The 18,905-nt window shown below is 27.9% G+C and overlaps 1 protein-coding gene across 2 annotated transcripts in view; it reads left to right on the top strand.

Annotated features, from left to right (window-relative positions):
• The window catches only part of LOC136084557 (UBX domain-containing protein 1-B-like), a 46,587-nt gene extending 28,902 nt beyond the window's left edge, over positions 1-17,685 (top strand). For both annotated transcript variants that reach the window (XM_065804719.1, XM_065804720.1), the window contains 2 exons: positions 8,762-8,845; positions 17,314-17,685. In XM_065804719.1, the coding sequence (XP_065660791.1) occupies positions 8,762-8,845; positions 17,314-17,532 (303 nt within the window). In that variant the 3' untranslated portion in view covers positions 17,533-17,685. The remainder of the gene's footprint in view (positions 1-8,761; positions 8,846-17,313) is intronic.
• The last annotated feature ends 1,220 nt before the right edge of the window (positions 17,686-18,905 follow it).

Genomic DNA, 18,905 nt, shown 5'->3' with positions numbered 1-18,905 from the left:
CTGAACAACAAGTAACTCAGTAAAAATTTTCTGAACCATATGATTAAATATAATAAAATTTTTGTTTCAAAAATATAAAAGATGATATCAAACAAAGGAAAAATTCAGTAAAAATTATTTGAACCATATGGTTAAATAGAATAAAAAATTTTTTCAAAAATATAAAGGATAAGATCAAAAAAAGTAAAATTTTCTGAATCATGGTTGAATAAAATAAAATTTGTCAATGAAATCCTTTAACTTTTTAGCCAAAAAGATTTTGTCAACAATCTTAACTTGTTTATTTATCATCAGCTCATTTATTTTTAAAAAATGTGGTTTTGAAAATTTTAAATCCATTCAGCATTGAATATGTAATAAATACATTTTAATTTTTTTTTTCTTCTTCCTGATATTCTGTATTTCACATATGCGCCACAGTTGCTTACATTTGCCCAGCAACATATTAAAACAGCAACACATCAAAGCAGCAACATATTACCAGTTAAGATATTTCACACTCCATCACAATGCTGATTCTAAGAGATGTTAAAACTTTTGAACCTTAGCCTGATTAATCTTTGCAGTCCCTTTGAATTGAATCAGCCTAATGCTTACAAATTAAAATCTGTGGATGTGTCTATAAAAACATTTTCATCCAGGTACAATTACCTTTTTCATTTTTTTTCTGTATTATGTCTTCCTCCATAACATTTTTGACAACATTCTGCTAAGCTAGTAGAGTTAATGTTACTCATCCTCCCACTTTTATTTTCTTACCTATTTTATATAATTCTTACCTACCTTTTAGTTTCTTGGCATATTCTGTAATAAAAACAAGTTTTATTATATCTTGAATACTCAAATATGAATTAAAGTTTTCCTAAACAAAACTTGTTCAGCCCTCATATTTGGGAAAAATGAGGTCCATAAACTATTAAAGGTGGGCAAAAAATATTTGACATTTTTATATTTTTTAATATTTGACTGTCCATATTAAAAACAAGTGTCAGATCACATGAGAAGTTATAATACTTAAAGTTTCACATTTAATTAAGCTATATGTAAATATTTAATTTTACTTTTTTTTTTTTTTTTAGTGTCTTTGAAGTTATATTCCCATTATATTTAAGGCCTTTAAGTTTTGTACATGTTTTTGTATTTTTGTTAGAGGCATAACTACAAAAACATCACTGTGCAATTTACACTGGTACTGGTAATATGTAATCCTACATAACCTGCCTGTGCCCTACTGCCTTGTAAAGGTTGTTTTTCAAGGCAAAGACTAGAAGAAGTTAACTCTGACTTAAAATACACCCTGCCTTGAGGCACTTGGTTGAATTAAGGCTGAAGATGTTGTTTCAATAAAAATGTTCATTCTGGGCATATGCTTACTGCATCTGGTTACTATCTTGTAGAAGGTCTTTTTGGTAAAGATTTAAAAGGAAAGCAGACAAATTTTTTTGACCAGGTTTAAATCCATGCATCATCTAAGAATCTGACATAGGTGTAAACATGTGTTACATTATTTTCTTCCTAGGATGATGAATGCTGAATCTTCTTGACTCTACACATGGGATTTTGCTTGTGTCTCCAAAGGTACTGGCTATGCAACTCTTCTCGTTATCTCCTAATGAGAGAACAGCACTAAGACTCAGTTTAATGGTTTTAAGTTGAATTAGTAGTAAGGTTTCCCAAACTATTTAGTAGTTCTGAGAGAACCTGATACCATTAACATCTAAAATACCAGAATATTACCTGGGCTATGTTGCCGATGGAAAATTTTCCTGTGAGTGCTTTTGGTGTGCATTGTTAAGGCTGCATAAGGAGCCATAAGATACGACTTTATGTTTATTAGCAGGACTGAGACAATTGCATAGCTTATGATGTCATACATTATCTATGATTGATAAATGGTCTCTAATTATTAAAATATAAATAAAGTAATCATAAATTAAATAAGATAAACATAAAATAATCAAAAATTCTTAATCAAAAAAAAAAACCCATCATTACCACCAAATTGTTTCAATCTATTCTTTACAAATATTAATAAAAAAACATCATCATGACCACCAAATTGTTTTAATCTATTCTTTACAAATATTAATTTAAAAAAACCATCATTATTACCAGATTGTTTCCATCTATCCTTTACAAATATTATTCATTATAAATATAAATATTCATTATTTACAAATATTCTCCATTATAAATATTCTACAAATAGGTTTTCAAAGTAATTTTTCATTCTTTAAATTTTACTGTTTCATTTTTGGATCTTAGCTGTTTCATTTCTGAATCTTAGCTGTTTCATTTTTGGATCTTAGCAGTCACATGCTTGGCTTGGGCATATACTTATGTATCATTTTACTTATTTGCCATGAATATAGGTTTGCTAAATAGAGGTGTGTTGGAACCAGTATATGCTGGGTACCCAGTAGTAAAAACTGGGTTCAAGATCAGGTATGCGGCACCGAGTCCATCAAAAGTAGTAAGAAAAAAAAATTTAAACTTAAAAATAAAAAATAATTTAGGCAATACATTTTTGCTGTGATTCATTTTAATTTCTGTTATGATTTTTTTGTTTGTGACAAATGAAAAATGTTATCAGCGTTCAAAATAGTTAAAAGTAGATGATCAAATAATTTTTCTGACATAATTGATTGAAAACTTCATTTGAACAGAATTTAGATGTTTAAAAAAGGCTAAAAAATAATTAAAACCCCCTAAAACAATGCAATATTTCTTTGTTTTTAGCAGCTGTGGCGCAGTGGTAGATTGCTCGCCTCAGAAACAAGAGGGAGCGCACCCCCTCTCGTTTTTGAGGGAACACACCTCTCCTACTTTTTTTTTGTGTGGACCGTCTTTCTTTTTTTAAAGAAATTGACAATTTTTATAAGAAAGCGAGAAATTTTATTCAAAATGAGGTAGTGTGCCCCCCACTTTAAAAACCGTGTCTATATCTATAAATTATTAGTTATTGTAAAAGATCGTTTAGCAAAAACCTTATTTAAAAACTACCTATGCAAAGTATTAAACTTTCATTCATTTTTTGCAATTAAAATTGTGAAAAACGTATCTTTCTCTCACATTCTAAGTAATAAAAAGAAATAATTACTTATTTATTTTTCTTTCTTTTTATTTTTATTTCTTTCGTATTCTCATTTTATTTCATTTTACTTAATGGTTTTTATATCTGTATAAATCAGTTTCCTTGTTGCAATATTATCTGCTATCAAATTTTTACCTTTAATCATTATTGTGTGCCATGTTTCTAACCCATACTTGTGCTCAGTTTTACTCTGTTCTGTTTTATTGTTACAAGAAATTAATGCTGTAAGGAATTGTCTGACGTTAAGGTCTTTTATTCTCAGATTTCTAAAGTTCGTATTTTCATTGAGATAAATTTAGATAAATCAACTAAATTTAGTATTTATTGTATTAGAGACTTTGTAAATGAAAAAAAAATTTAACGATTTTTTTTTTTAGTTTAGTTTGGTTTTTTCAGCACATTTATAATCCACAAATCATCAAAAAGTTGTTGAAAACATATGTGTGGTTGAGCATGGTAACCGCATGTGTCTCTTGTAAATGCTTGTGAAAGTATCTTGTGAAAGCTCTTATGGTTTATCAACTTATAATCAAATTCATAAATGCCATTTAAAAATATCAGCAGAAAAATTTAAGGAAAATTGCCTGCAAGTCTCTGATTCATATTGATTGAATGAATTTGAATTATTTGTTTTTTAAATGCGATAACAGGTCAATGTGATATAATGTATATATACATACATATTTTTTTTTGGAATTATAATTAAAAATACACTTTTTTCATTATTAGTTGAAAAAGGTCTTTTTTTTTTTGCAATAAACTCTAAAATAATAATTTTTTACTAAAATGATTATTATTTTTTAAATTTTTATATAATTTCGCTTCTTTTGAAACCCAACATACTTTTGAAAAACTTTTTTTTAATATTATTAGGGACCCGATAAGTGTTCAAGGGTCTTGTGCTCCCCCTAAATCCAATCAAATTTAATAAGGTTCTTGTGAGAACCAATAGAAAGTTTTAAGAATATGAACAGATCTTTTTTAGCATATAGGGGGCGAATGGGACACCCTAATATATATATATATATATATATATATTTATATATATATATATATATATATATATATATATATATATATATATATATATATATATATATATATATATATATACATATACATATATGTATATATATATATATATATATATTTATGTATATATATATGTATATATACACATTTATATATACATATATGCATATATATATATACATATATATATATATATTTTTACACACACACACACATATATATAAATGCATATATATAACCCTCAAATTTAGGGTCGGCATTCAGCAAAGCTGACCTAACTACGGACCTTAAAGGTTTTGAGTTCGGACGACCTCATTTTTCCTAATTCGTAGGGTTGCATATATATACAGGCTTCTGCAGAAATGGCATATAGCCTGTGCCTGTCTCCACACCTGTTTAAGTCTGTTTACATGGGCAAAATAAAGCCTGCGCATAATATAAATATTTGGTAAAAAATGTTGAATAGGTTGATGTTTTTTATTTAGTTATTCTTTAAAAACTCCTCACATGATATAATTTCAACATGAATGAAAAAAATCTTTAAAAGCTTAAAAAAAAATTTCAAACTTTAAGTTTAAGACTGTTTCTTTTTTAAATCAAAAAATATAACTTAGCATGTGCTAAAAAAAAATTTACTTGATTATTATATAACATTTTATTGTAAAAAATCAAGAAATGAAATCAAACAGCGATAACTGTCCCATATAACTCATCTGTATTAGATTCCAAGTTTCAAAATAAGGCAAATAATGTGCATAAATAATGTGCATAAATTGCAAAAACAATGCTCAAGTTTAACAAGTTCACTTGAGAGTAAAAAAACAAAGCAAAATAAATGCAATGTAGCTTTGAAAAACAGAAATCTTAACTTTACAAGTATTCAACTTATTCATCAAAAATTACATAAGTCTTTTTTAACAATTTTTTGTTCTCCCTCTTGTTATTATAGTGCTTGTCAAAGTTTTCATATTCGATGACATTTTTATTCAACAAGAAGAATAATCTTTTATAATGATAGGTAGAGGTACAATCCTTTTTTATAAAACAACATTATATTGCATAACAATATTCTTTTATTGTTGTTTTATTAAGACAATGGATTATGTTTTAGTATTTTTAAATTTTCATATATTTGATAAGTAACTAATTTATTAAATAAATATAAAAATTAATTACAAAAAAACCCACTAAGATGAAATAGAAATATTTTTTGAAAATTGTTTGCATTTACATTGCTAAAAAAACAAATACTACTCCTAAATGAAGAAGAAATAAAATAGAAATTCAGTAAAATTATTGCAAATTATCATCAAAAAATAACAACTTTAATTTTTAGAAAAAATTCTATGCTAGACTATTTAGGCGGGTGGCCTCTGTAGACCCTCAAGTTTATGTGGCTTAAACCAAGCTAATAAACAAGATGGGAGTAGTAAAAGCAGCAAAGCTTGTTTTTATACACAGAACATTAAATGATTGAACAAATAATGATTGATTGATAATGACAAGACATTAAATAATGGTTAAAGATTAAATAATGATTGATACAGAACACTAAATAATGATTGATTGATGTATTGATCAGTATTACTGATTATATCAGTAATACTGATAGAAGATATAATTTACTCAGCTGAAATGCCTAATGCTTTTATTTAATCGAAAAAGTTGATTAAACACACCTTAATTAAAGAAAAAGGAGTTTAAACCAAAAAAACCATGTTTATTTATTTATTTTTGAAAAAACCCATAAGTTATGGTCTTTTTCAGAAAGAGTTAATGTTTTTTCCAACCTTGCCACACAACCATATCAATTATATGATATTTCTGTTTTCTTTAAAAAGCATGAGTCAACTTTAACATTGAATTTTTTCTGCATTTCCAGAAGCATTTACTGTTTATTAATAATTCTCTCGGATTTCTTGTCATTAAGGATGATGTTGCACATTGATTTGCAGAAAGTGATCTTGACCTTGGCAAACATCTTGGTAACAGAGTATTTTATTTCATCATTAGGACTTATTACAACATATTTTTTTTGTCATCATTAAAGTATTTTATGTCATCATTAGGCCAATAATCTTATTCTATGTACAACTATGCAGAACTTTTTTTGTCATATAAAGTCTTAGTCTATTCACTACATTGCATTATGCTTTTTACTAAAACTAAGTGATGACAATCAGATATGCTTCTAAAAATGATCTTGATTTCATATGCAATATTCTACATGATTGTTCTCAATGAGCATACAGTATGAATCACTGTATTAAAGGGTTTGATTAAAAGTAAGTGATTTGAAGTATATTAAAGAATAAAGCTATAAAATGAAAATATAATTTAGTTGAATTTTTAATTTTAATCAAAATAATTTAATTTTTTTAAATTTTTTCAAGACTTTGTTTTCTGTTTAAGCCAGTGGTTCCGATGCCACAACCCCTTGATGATATTTGCCAAGTTGTGGCAACCTCAACAATAAAATTAATAAGTTTGTTTTTGTAGCTATTACGTTTTTTCGACTACTAAATATCTTATTTAGTTTACACTTATATTTTACATTTATATTTTACACTTTAAAAACATGCGTTGAGTTCATGATCCCACGTTGCGAACTGCTGGTTTAAGCTGATAAAGTTCTTTTAAAATTTACCCTATTAATGAAATAAGTTTTCTCTTTTATAAAACAAGATTTTTTAATTGCATTTTAACAAGTAGTATAAAGTTTTGTTTTTAAATTTTTTATTTTGTGGTTCTTGTAAAAAAAATTTTTTATAGATTGTTATTTAAATACCATCAGATAACATTACCATGCATTTTGGAAAAAGATATTTTCTGCTTTTCTTTTTCACCTTGTTATACAAAAATAAAAAATAAAAAAAGGTTTAGAGCTATTTGAACTTTTTTTATCTTGCTAATTTGATTTCATTTTAAATTACAGTTTATCAATTTACAGCGTTGTATTATAATTAGGGCTGTTTCAAGTAACTTAAGTACTTAAGTAATTGTTTAAACAAATCAAGTACTTAAGTAAATTTTTATTACTTAAGTAAAATCAAGTAATTTTTTTTTCCGAATTAAATCCAGAGAAAACTGATATTTTATAAAAATATGTATAAAAGTTGCCCAATTTTCAATTTTGAACCCTAAAATTAAAGTATAACTTTTTTAGTTTAAATTTTGTTTATTTCTTGATTTTGTTTTACCATATTCTCCGAAAAAAGATTATAGTTTAGACCACCCAAAAAAAAAAAAAGTCATAAATTATAAGAAATTATAGCAGGGGATATGTATTTACGTCTTTCTTATGATCTTAAAAACTCTAAAACATCAACAGTTGAATGTAAAGCCATCAATGTTGAAACTAAAGAATCTTAACGAAAAAAGATTAACTGAAAACTGAAGAACTTCACTATTTCTTGCTCAAAACTCCAATTTAATAAAAAACAAGGCTTACTTAAATTGCATCAAAAAAGCAATGGCTGAGTTTGATGGATCAAATGACCGTTCAAAACTGCTTAAAAAATTGCTCTGTACTCTAAAGTTTTTATCAGCAACATCAATTATTACAGAAAGATGCCTTAGCGCTCTAGACTTATTTTTTTTTTTACAAATTTAAAAACATCTTTGGAGTAATAATAAATTGATAGAAATTTTAAGTTTTCAGCGTTTTATCTGGAAAGTTTAGTTAGGTTATGATTTGTTATACCTATATAGTACTACATCACACAAAAATGTAATATTAGATGTAATTTTTCATTGTTTGAAAAAATAACTACAATTACTTAAAAATACTTAAGTTACTTAAGTAGTTTGAAAAAAATTACTTAAAATTATGTAAGTAACTTTTTTCTATTACTTGAACATTATAATATTTATTTTATAATTTTGTATAAAATGCACTTTTTGAGAAACAAAACAGATCAAAATTGTAAATATTTTTTGAATTGCATAGTTTTTACAGAATTTTTTTACACATTTTTGACAAGTACAAAATGTATTTTTTAGAAAAACACGGTATTTTTCAATCTTGATATGTTTCATAGTTTACATACTACATTTTCAAAAGATATAATTACAATTTAAAACTCTGGAATATAAAATCAAAATTTGAAGACATTATAGAGAAATATTAACAGACAAATAGAATTGGTACAAACCAATAAAATTATAATACAAATTATGATACTGTAAATAGCATAAAAATAATAAGTAAAAACAAACTAGATTGAATAAAATCATTAAAAAATATTGTAAAGATGTCATAATTAAATTAATTTTCACTACCAACAAATTACAAAACAGTTTGTTCCACTGTCAAAGCAGCTCAAATCCAATAAATATACCTTTGCTCGGTCATTTTAAATTTTTCCATTTTTAGGTCAGTTTCTTTTAAAAAAAATTGTTTTAAAGACCGAAAAAAGTTTAAAAACTTTTTTTTTTTAAGTTTTTTTTTATTATTTGATAGACTGCCTGCCCCAACCAAACCCTCAGTCGATGTAAGGGCAATTCCTTGTAGCCGCAGGCTATTAGACTGTCGATGTAGCAGCACTCCCTTGTAGCAGCTAGCTATATAGTCAATGTAGTATTTTATAGTCAATGCAGTATTTTATATATTATTATGAAATTAAATTTATTTAGACATCTTTACCTTTGAAAAATAATTCCATTCAATCACCTGTTGTTCTACTTGAGAAAAAGGAGTGTAATGTTTGTGCTATTCAAGTTAGTTTATTTTTTATTGTTTTGTATTTGTTGTTTTGTTTCTTTCATTTTATTTAGTTTATTATTTTTTATTATTTCTTTACACACGTTTTAATGTGATATGATTGATGAATGATGAGATGAATTATGAGTAGGCGCTCTGAGTCTACAAATAGTAAATAATTTTTCAATGGACAACAGAAAAACATACATAGACTGAGACAAAAGATTTTTATTATGGGATTTTTTGCTTTTTTCATTATAATTTAGGTTTTGTTCTTTTTCTGAAGTGAATTTCAATCCAAAATGAAATATTTATTTCATTTATAGGGTTTGTCAAGATTTAGGCACCTCCAGCTATAACACCGGCCCCAGCTATGGTTTATTAACCCCCCCCCCCCTCTCTCCCCATCAAATATCATTCCCAGTTTCTTACTAGTGTGTGTGTGGATTTCTTTTATTTATACATACAGTTGAACTTTTGTAGTTTAAACTCTTATAATCTATATTATATTATATTATTATACTATAGATATATCTCATATAACTAGGATTGAATTCCTACAATTCAAACATATTTTGAGACCCTTTTAAGATTCAAATTACATGAGTTCAACTCTCTGTGTGTGTTTCAGCACTTGCTTTACTAAATCCAACATATCATGTACCAATTTAAAGGCTTTCATGTTTACTGTTATGTTTTGAACAAACATTGATTATTTAATTAATGTACTTTAATTGATTTTAAGATTAATGAGATCAAAAATTTACGGACATGCTGAAGCTTTTCACATTTTTTCCAAAAAATTGCTAGTTTATTGATGTTGTGAACAAATACTCTGTTGAAATAATTAAAAAGTTTCATTTATAAGTGATTAAGGTCACGAAGTATAAGAAATGTATAAAACTCCAATGAAAACATTGATAGCAAGATCAGTTTAATTGGAAATTTGTTTTGTAAGACAGCAGATTTTTATGAAGCTAGTATGCTTTTTAATAGCTAAATAAAGAAAAGATATAAACTTCTGGATCTACAAAGAATCGAAAGCAATCCGGAAAACCACACAAAACAACATATTGTCAGGATAAAAAACTTGCGACACTAATCAACAGAAAACCTCATTTGACAGCTATTGATTTAAATGAAAAATGAAATGTTTTTATGGAACAAATTATAATATTTCTACTACAATATTTTATTTACATCATGCAAATGTGTTTTGAAGACTTATTCTAAAAGCCATTGTTTTCCTTAAAAAACGGAAATGTTAAAGGAAAATTAGCATCACTGCATCTAAAATGGTGTAGTCAAAATTGGTCAAAGAATCTTTTTAATGATGAAAACAAGTTTATGCAGTTTTGATCAGATGGAATCAAGTTTGTTTGACATCCAATAGGTACAAAATATGATCCTAAATCTCATCTGCTTATTGTAAGATATGCAGGAGGAAATGTAATGCTTTTTGGATGTATGTAAGAGCATTGTGTTGCCTCATGCAAAGGATAAAATGACTTGAGGATGGATATACCATCAGGATAACAAGCCTAAACACACAGGTAAATTGGTTCAAGAATTCTTCAAAAAGAGTAAAATTTGTGTTTTGAAGTTGATATTCCAACCAATTGAGTTATTTGAGTAAAAATGTCATTTATTTTTTATGGGAACATGTTGAGTGTCAAATAATAGGCATCAAGCTACAAGTCATGCTAATTTATTCAGATTTATGCTAATTTATTCAGAAAAATCAAAGAAATTATGCACTTTATTGCTATTGATGTTTGCATTAACTTAATTGACTTGTAGATGCATTTCTCATAATTTTTTATCAAATATCGTTGAAAAGTTTCTTTTTCAATAAGTATTGGGTTGTCCAATAAGTTCTTGCCGTTTTTTTAAATTAAAAAATTTGCAAATGAAATGAAATTTTTTAGTATAATGTTTTGTGTTATTCGAAAGAGAATTTTTCGCTCTACAAGAAAGTCTATTTGGTTCTTTTGTTTTGATTCATTTTTGTTAATTTTCAGAGCATTTAAATGGAGTGTCAAGTCGACAAAAACGAGCATTTTCGACACCACCTTCTTTTTGCGTTTAACCAAAGTGCCAAAGCCACAGAAGCTGCTAGAGAGATTTGTGCTATATACGAAAACGATGCCAGAGCTGAAAGAACTGCTCGATATTGGTTTGCGAAGTTCAAAAATGGCAATTTCGACCTCAAGGATGCATCTCGTTCCGGGCGACCAAGTGAGTTTGATGAAGAGCGTTTAAATCAACTTCTGTACGAAGATGCACATCAAACAACCAGAGAATTGGCAGAGCGTATAGGATTCAATAAATCAACAGTAGCAGAACATCTCCACTCAATGGGAAAGATTCAAAAACTCGGAGCTTGGGTGCCGCACATATTAAGTGAAAACAGTAAAAATCAACGATCCAACATTGCTGCCAGTTTGCTTGCTCGTCATCTCTCAACTCATGGACATAAGCAAAGATTTCTTTATCGCATTGTCACTGGTGACGAAAAATGGTGTCTCTACATCAACATGAAGCAGCGCAAAGAATGGTTAAGCCCAAAACAACAAGCGACCCTGTGAGCTAAGCAAGCTCTTCATCCACGGAAGATAATGTTGTGTGTATGGTTGGACTCGGAAGGCATTATTTACTGGGAATTGCTTGATTGCAACCAAACAGTCAATGCGGAACTTTATGTTCTACAGATGCAACGATTAAACAACGCCATCCAGCAAAAACGACCTGATAGGCAATATGGCGTTCTTCTGCAACACGACAATGCCCGTCCCCACATTGCCATTATGACCAAGGAAGCAATTAAAATGCTTGGTTGGGAAGTGCTGCCACATCCTCCATACTATCCAGACTTAGCGCCATCGGATTTCCACCTCTTCCGATCTCTTTCAAACGCTTTGCGAGGCGTTTCATTCAATAATAACGTCGAATTACGGGCGTGGTTAGAAGAATTTTTCGAATCGAGGCCGGGCGATTTCTACCGAAGAGGAATCGAAAAACTTGAACGTTGGGAGCAAGTCATAACAAACAACGGAGAATACATTACTGATTAAATTGTTGTTATTTTATGTTAAAAAATAAAGTTATATCAAATTTAGAAAAAAGGCAAGAACTTATCGGGCAACCCAATAGTTTCCAAACTAAACTAATCTTATTATAGTTAAAAATTAGTCTAGTTCAGAAACATGAGTTTTCATTAAAGTTTCAGTTTCCACTCAGAGGTAATTTTATTTAAACTTATTGTGTTCACTTGTAAAGAAGGATCAATAAAACAAGTAAATAAAACAATAAACAAAATCTTCATCAGGTGCAGTCAATATTATGCATAAAATGTAAAACAAAAATATTTTCAAAAACTGTATTTCTATAATAGTTTTTAATAGTCTTTTGTTTCTTTTTGCAATTGCTTGTTTTGTAAATGTGTTTACTTTTGGTAAAACGTTTCGTAAAAGTGTAAACTGTTGATGGCTTTCTCCTTTTTTGAATTTATGCTGTTCTTTATCTGCCTTTGAAATTTCTTTGGGATATTTTGCTTTTTTTCAAGTTCCTTTACCAATTCATCATAAAGAAAAAGGAAGGAATATTTTGAAAGAAATACTCTAGAGGTAAAAGAAAAACTCAATGTACTAATGAAATCAGACAAGCGTGTTTACAAGTGTGGAGTTTATTTTAAAAAAGGTCAGTTGTTGGTCATTCAAAGACGGAAAATGGCTACTAATCTTATTTTTTTAAATATCAGAAACAGAACAGCAAAATGTGTAAATATGTTTACATAAATTATAAAAAATCAATAAATAACTAAAATAGTTATGATGCATTTTTCAATCAAAAGAGTAAAAGTTTGTATTATAGAGTTTTTTCGTAAGTTTCATCAAAAAATTTGAGGGAAATGTTAAAGAGAAAGAGTTTTGAGGAAAATGTAGAGTTTTGTTAGAATTATTAAAAGTTTGAGTTTTTCAACAGGTTTGAATTAAAGAGGAGACTTAAAAACTGAAAATTAAAAAAAAAATTATTTCTTTTTTATATTATAGCATAAAAATTATAATATAACTAATAAATTTGTTAATAACAAAGTGATCTGTAACTTTTTATTTTTAATTTTCCCCAAAAATAACTTAACATTTAAGATTAACATAATATTTTGACTAAAAAAACTTTTCTATATACCATCTACCATCCCAATAGAGTACAGTGAGAATTTTTTTTTCACTCGAAAAGCTTAGGAAATGGTTTATTCTTATGTTAAATTAAATTTTAATTTAATACCCATGTTTTCACTTTTAGAAATTGAAAAAAATTAAATATCTCATTTTAAAATGAATATGCCCTTCATTGTATTTGACAAAAAATTAAATGCAAATAATATTTTTAGACAACTGCAAATTTGTTTGATACTTGTTTCATAGTTATTATTTTGCATAGATCCTATTTGCAGTGCAGATTTTGCACTTTTCAGGGGAAGCGTTAAATATATTTTTTATAAAGTTCTTTAGACTTTCTACTTCTTCAGGCTTTCTCTTCTTGTTTTAGAAATTAGTAAGAGGTAGTGTTAGTGATGCAGTTTTAACAAAAAGCAGGTGGTTTATCCCACTATTAAAAATCTTTTAAAAAGCAATAATTAGGTCTATTAAAATTAAAAGCTTAGTAAAATTTTTTTCTTTGTTTTAAACACAGGTAGCAACTCTCTCTGTTGAGCTCTAGCTCTAATATACCTATCTCTTGCATCTTGTCCAATTACCGACATAGATGCTACTGTCACTTGTTTTACAGCATATTCAGTACTTTGGGTATAAATTTTGAAAGAAGGAGTTATTAAAGGTGCCAATCTGAGCAATAACAATTTATCTTTAGTAAGCAAGCAAATAAAAACAGGCTCTTGTACTTCTTCATTTTCCCATTAAATTAGCTCTTAAAAAGGCAGTTGCTGCAAAGTTCAGTTTAAATGTTTTTCCTGGTCAAATTCGCATATCTCCAAGGATATCATTAACCCTTTGTTTCAAAGCAATTGATTGCGGTCTTCTGCATTAATGGATAACAAAGAGATTAAAATACTTTCATGGTTTGCATACCAAGCTCTTAACTGGATATAGGGAGTCACAATTTCTTTTACCCTATCAGATTGATTTTTGAAAATTTTCAATTGAAAAAGAATGTGATAGGGAGCATTTTCAAGTTTGTCTTTTACTTTTATATCAAAAAAAAGTTTAGAGTAAAATTATAAACAGAATAAGACAAGTAACTCCAGATTTTTCAAATTCTGCTCAGTTAAGTCATGTTTCCTTGTCCACATAAAGACTATTCTCATGCCAGTAGTGAGCCATCCGGCATGACTTAGAGGGCCACATCAAATTTCTTTTAAATTAGGTGGCAGCACACCAGTCTTAACTGCTTTACATAGCTTTGGATTGTTTTTGATCTGTTGACATTTTTTATTATTGTTTCTGGAATATAGCTTTTCAAGATTCACTATAGCACCAACTTTCCAGCCGGTGTTAATTGATGTACTATTTGCTCCAAGTACTAAACATTATTTAGTAAGATTATGTTGTTTCAGCAACAAATAAACACCTTCAGCAATCTTTTTAACTGGCTCTTCTGGATGAATAGGTGCATCCGAGGTAAAATGACCAAGATATCGACTGCTAGGTTATAAACTCATAGTAATGTATTGCTCTTTGATAATAAATCCCAAACCTATAAAATAAAACTAGTTTATGTTAATTTTTATTAACTCATCATCCAGGCATTTTACTGCTCAATAAAACAATAATATATGTAATCTCCTTATGCTAGTCATAACTGTATTTTTTCATGACTTATCTAAAAATCTTGTTACAGGGAAAGCATAGATGCCTAACTTTTCTTTTAGAAGCCTTTCAACCAACAATTTGATTTCATTATCTTGTTTTAAAGTAAAGTAAACATTAACTGGATCAGTAGTTTTTGTTGAATAGAGAGCAAAGAGAAGTATTTCCTTGATATTCTTTGTCTAATTCTATATGTCTATTTCTGTGTATATATTTATACATACTGGGTATATATACATACATACATACATACATACATTCATACATACATACATACATACATACATACATACATACATACACACATACATACATACATACATACATACATACATACATACATACATACATACATACATACATACATACATACATACATACATACATACATACATACATACATATATATATAAACAACTGAAAAACGATTGCTCATCCTGTAGTTTTTTAATTAATTTCTGGTAATCTTCTTTGTCAATGACTTTTATCTTTTGATTTTTTATATATTTTATTGTCTCAATCTTATCAGCATGTCCCATTTGTATGTCAGACTTTTCAATTACCAAAACTTCTGACATGTCCCATTTGCATGCCAGACTTTTTTATCGATTATTATTGGGGAGAAATCGATAGCAATTTCTCCCTAATAATAACTGACTGTTAAATCTTAATACTTGCTTTTCTCCATTGAGCAAAAGCAAATGGAGCTAGATTGCTAGCAAGATCTTTGTTAGAATATTTGTTTTGGTGTATATACTTTTGTTCTTTCAATAAAATTCCTTTTTGAATAACTGCTCTGTTTGTAGACAGCTCACTAGAAATTAAATCCATTCCAGGTTTAATAAACTCTGAAATTTTAGTGATGGATGAATGTCTAGTCTAAGCTTTTGACATAATTTATGAATGACTCAATTAAATAACAAGTTGAATAAAGCAACTACAACTTATAAAGTTTTAAACGGTGGAGAGCAAAGTCAAAATCTGTTTCAAAATTGATTTGGCACTGCGCTCTTTATGAGAGTCTACTACATATAAACAGGTTGAATATTTTGAAACCCTATACAGGCTCAAAATAGGCAGAGATATGCGCAATCTGATTTGCTGATTTTGAAAGAGAGGCTTTTGTGCGTATGTCTAAATCAAAACAAATGTCAAAAAACGTATTGATTAATAAGTGAAATCGAGTAATTGCATAAAAAACCAAATAATAATACAAAAATAGTATGTTTTTTCTATCCAATTTTGTACAATATAGTACTTATACTTTTACAAAACTTCCCAATTCTAAGCATCCATGATTTTCAAAATCATATCTTATTTTATTGTCTTTTCTTCATTACTTTTTTTTCATTAAAACGATTAATTTTAACCACTTAGCTTAGTTTTTTGAAATCTTTTTTTTCAATTATTACGATAAAAAAATGTCACAACCAATTGCATTTTTTTGATGCCATAATCCACTTTTTATTTGGTAAACTTATTTGACTTCTATACTTTTTCTTGCTTTTAATTTAAAAACTCTAATGTTCAAGTCGTTATAATAAACATATAAATCAATTTATGAATAAAGTTCTTGACCAGTAATCTGGTAAAGCTGCATATAATCTTTGTATGCAAAAGTACTTCACAAGTAGTCTCCTACAACTGTATATAAACTTTGTATTTGAGTATGCTTAAAGACTAAGGACATATTTTACGAGAAACAAATTTGTAGATCGTTTTGAATTTACTTCAACACATACATTTTCTTCCATTTCTTTAAATTAACAATAGATAAAATCTCCATCACCAAGATAAATTTTATTGAAATTTTGAGATTTTTACTAGTGAAAATTCTCTTGTACAAGTAGATTTTGATACCTTTTAAATACTCTGAAGAGTAATAAAATAAATTGAATTTCCTGTGTTGATAGTAACAATAAAATCAAGACGTGTATTGATTAACTTTACTTTGAAATTTATTTCGAAAACCTGTTTGTTTTGATTTTAATTATATTTTTCAACAAAGACGCACTTGCCTCTCTTTCAACATCAGCGAATCAGATTGCTCATATTTTTGCCTATTCTGAGCCTGTTAGGGTTTCAAAATATGCAAACGGGTTATATTTATTTTATACAAATTTAATTTAATAATGTATAAATGAGAAAATTTGGGTATCAAGACGTTTCTAGACAAAAAGTGGTCTATAGCAAACCTGCCTTGAAATTTAATTTTACATAAGAATACACTTTTTCCTTAGCTTAATTATTATTTTTTTCAAAAATATAAGAAGCTCTCTGGCCAAAGGCCAAAAAGGTGATTACAGTTAAGGCCGAAGGGGTCACTGCATTTAAGGTCGGTAGGGTCACTATAGTTAAGGAGGCCACTTGTTATTATATATATATTTTTTTTATTAACCTTACAACTCCGGAAACTTTGCGAACAAGGCTACTGCGTGAAGAAAAACAATTGAAGTACTACCAGGAACGTAGTGGGATACCTCGTTATAAAAAAAAATAGTTTTTTGTTTTAGCATTCTCCTAAAAATAATAACACAGCATGTTTTGGCAGTTAATTTTGTTTATTTTTGTTACGATCATTTCTTTAATCCATTTTTTTTTCTTTTCCCCATCGACAGCATTACTTTTGTAATTTTTATTTATTACTTCTTTTTTAGTTTCGTTTAACGAATGGAGTTACGATAAAATCGACCTTTGGTGCTGACGAAACGTTGAGTGTTGTCCGCGACTTTATTTCCTTAAATCGAACTGATGGAAGCTTACCATTTAGTTTATCGACATCGTTTCCACGGAAAGTATTTTGTTCTGACGATATGACGAAAACCTTACGGGAATTAGATCTTATTCCAACAGCAGTATTGATTCTTACTAGGTGATACATGATTGATTCTTATTAGGTAACACAGGAAGCCTATTCAAATGAAGTGGAAATATTTTAATTTTACTGACAGATAACAAAGTTGTGTTTTTTTGTATTTGTTTAAATAAATACCATTCTAACCAAATAAATACAAATACTCCTTTATAAATTATTTTTCATTGGCGCCCATTTGCGCAACAAAATCGAGTTTTAAAAATATTTGATCAAATCTCGTTTATAATTTTTTAGTAATAGTTGTACATTATCGGATATGTTATAAGTTAATATTATTAGTATTATCGTTGGTTTGCGATATTACTTTTAAAGAGAGTTATTGCGTTATAAAATGTGAAAATTGGTTTGATCTCCTAACTCGATAACTACGGAGATGGGAACTTTATTACTGTAATTTTAAAACTATTGAGAGATCTCGATAACTACTAAAATGGGTGTGTTAAACCTTTTGTTAAAGCTTAAACATTTTTTCTGTTTTAATTAACAAAAGAATTAAATCTCTTTTGTTTACAAAATATTAAGTAATATTAGTTTTAAATTTAAATAAACTCTCAGAATTGCGGCAACATCCAAAAGGCTAGTGAGAAAAACTTCAAATGCTGCGTGCTTCCTGAAACTCTTTTTTTTAATATCTGAAACTCAACTAAAGTTTGGGAATTTCTTTTTTATTCAACGAGTAAAAAAAAAATAAGTTTTAAAATACCTTTTGTTACGTAACATTTTTTACTTGATTTATTGTGAGCGTCAACGACTGTTTTGTTATAACTCATTTCCTGTTTACTAATCTATCGCAAAGTGAGAGGATTTCTTGTAATTGAATGTCACGGCAATACTTTTAAATTATCGATCTCCGTGTTGGTTTTTGATATTACTTTGAAATATCGAGAGTCAATGAGAGTGACATCATCATTAATTATTATAAAATTTTGGTAATGTGTGAAAGTTTTGGTTAAAAGACATTAAAATAGGAAATTTTCCGTCGTCATTTTTTTTTCCATAACGTTTATTTTTTAAAAACATTTTGATTTTTACGGTATGTAAATCGATACCATCATATACTCAGATGTAGCTGTGTTGTTTGCGCGTATTCATGCGTTATTTGTTCTTAAGGAGTGACTTTTTTTTTAAATATCTATAAAAAATCTTGTTTTCTTTTCTCTCAAGACGTATTTATACAATATATACAAGACTCTCAATGCGTATTTTCTTTTTAATCCCTATTTTATAGAATTTTTAATAAAATTTACAAATTTATGCGAATGAACAATTATAGTTACGTGACATTTTTAAATAATTAGTAAAACTTTATAGTAAAACAACTTTAGGATACAAAACGTATTAAAGCATAAACGTATTAAAGCATAAATGTTTACA

The sequence above is a fragment of the Hydra vulgaris genome, chromosome 09 (genome assembly GCF_038396675.1).
Source record: "Hydra vulgaris chromosome 09, alternate assembly HydraT2T_AEP".
Lineage (NCBI taxonomy): Eukaryota > Metazoa > Cnidaria > Hydrozoa > Anthoathecata > Hydridae > Hydra > Hydra vulgaris.
This window is presented reverse-complemented; position numbering and strand designations above follow the sequence as displayed.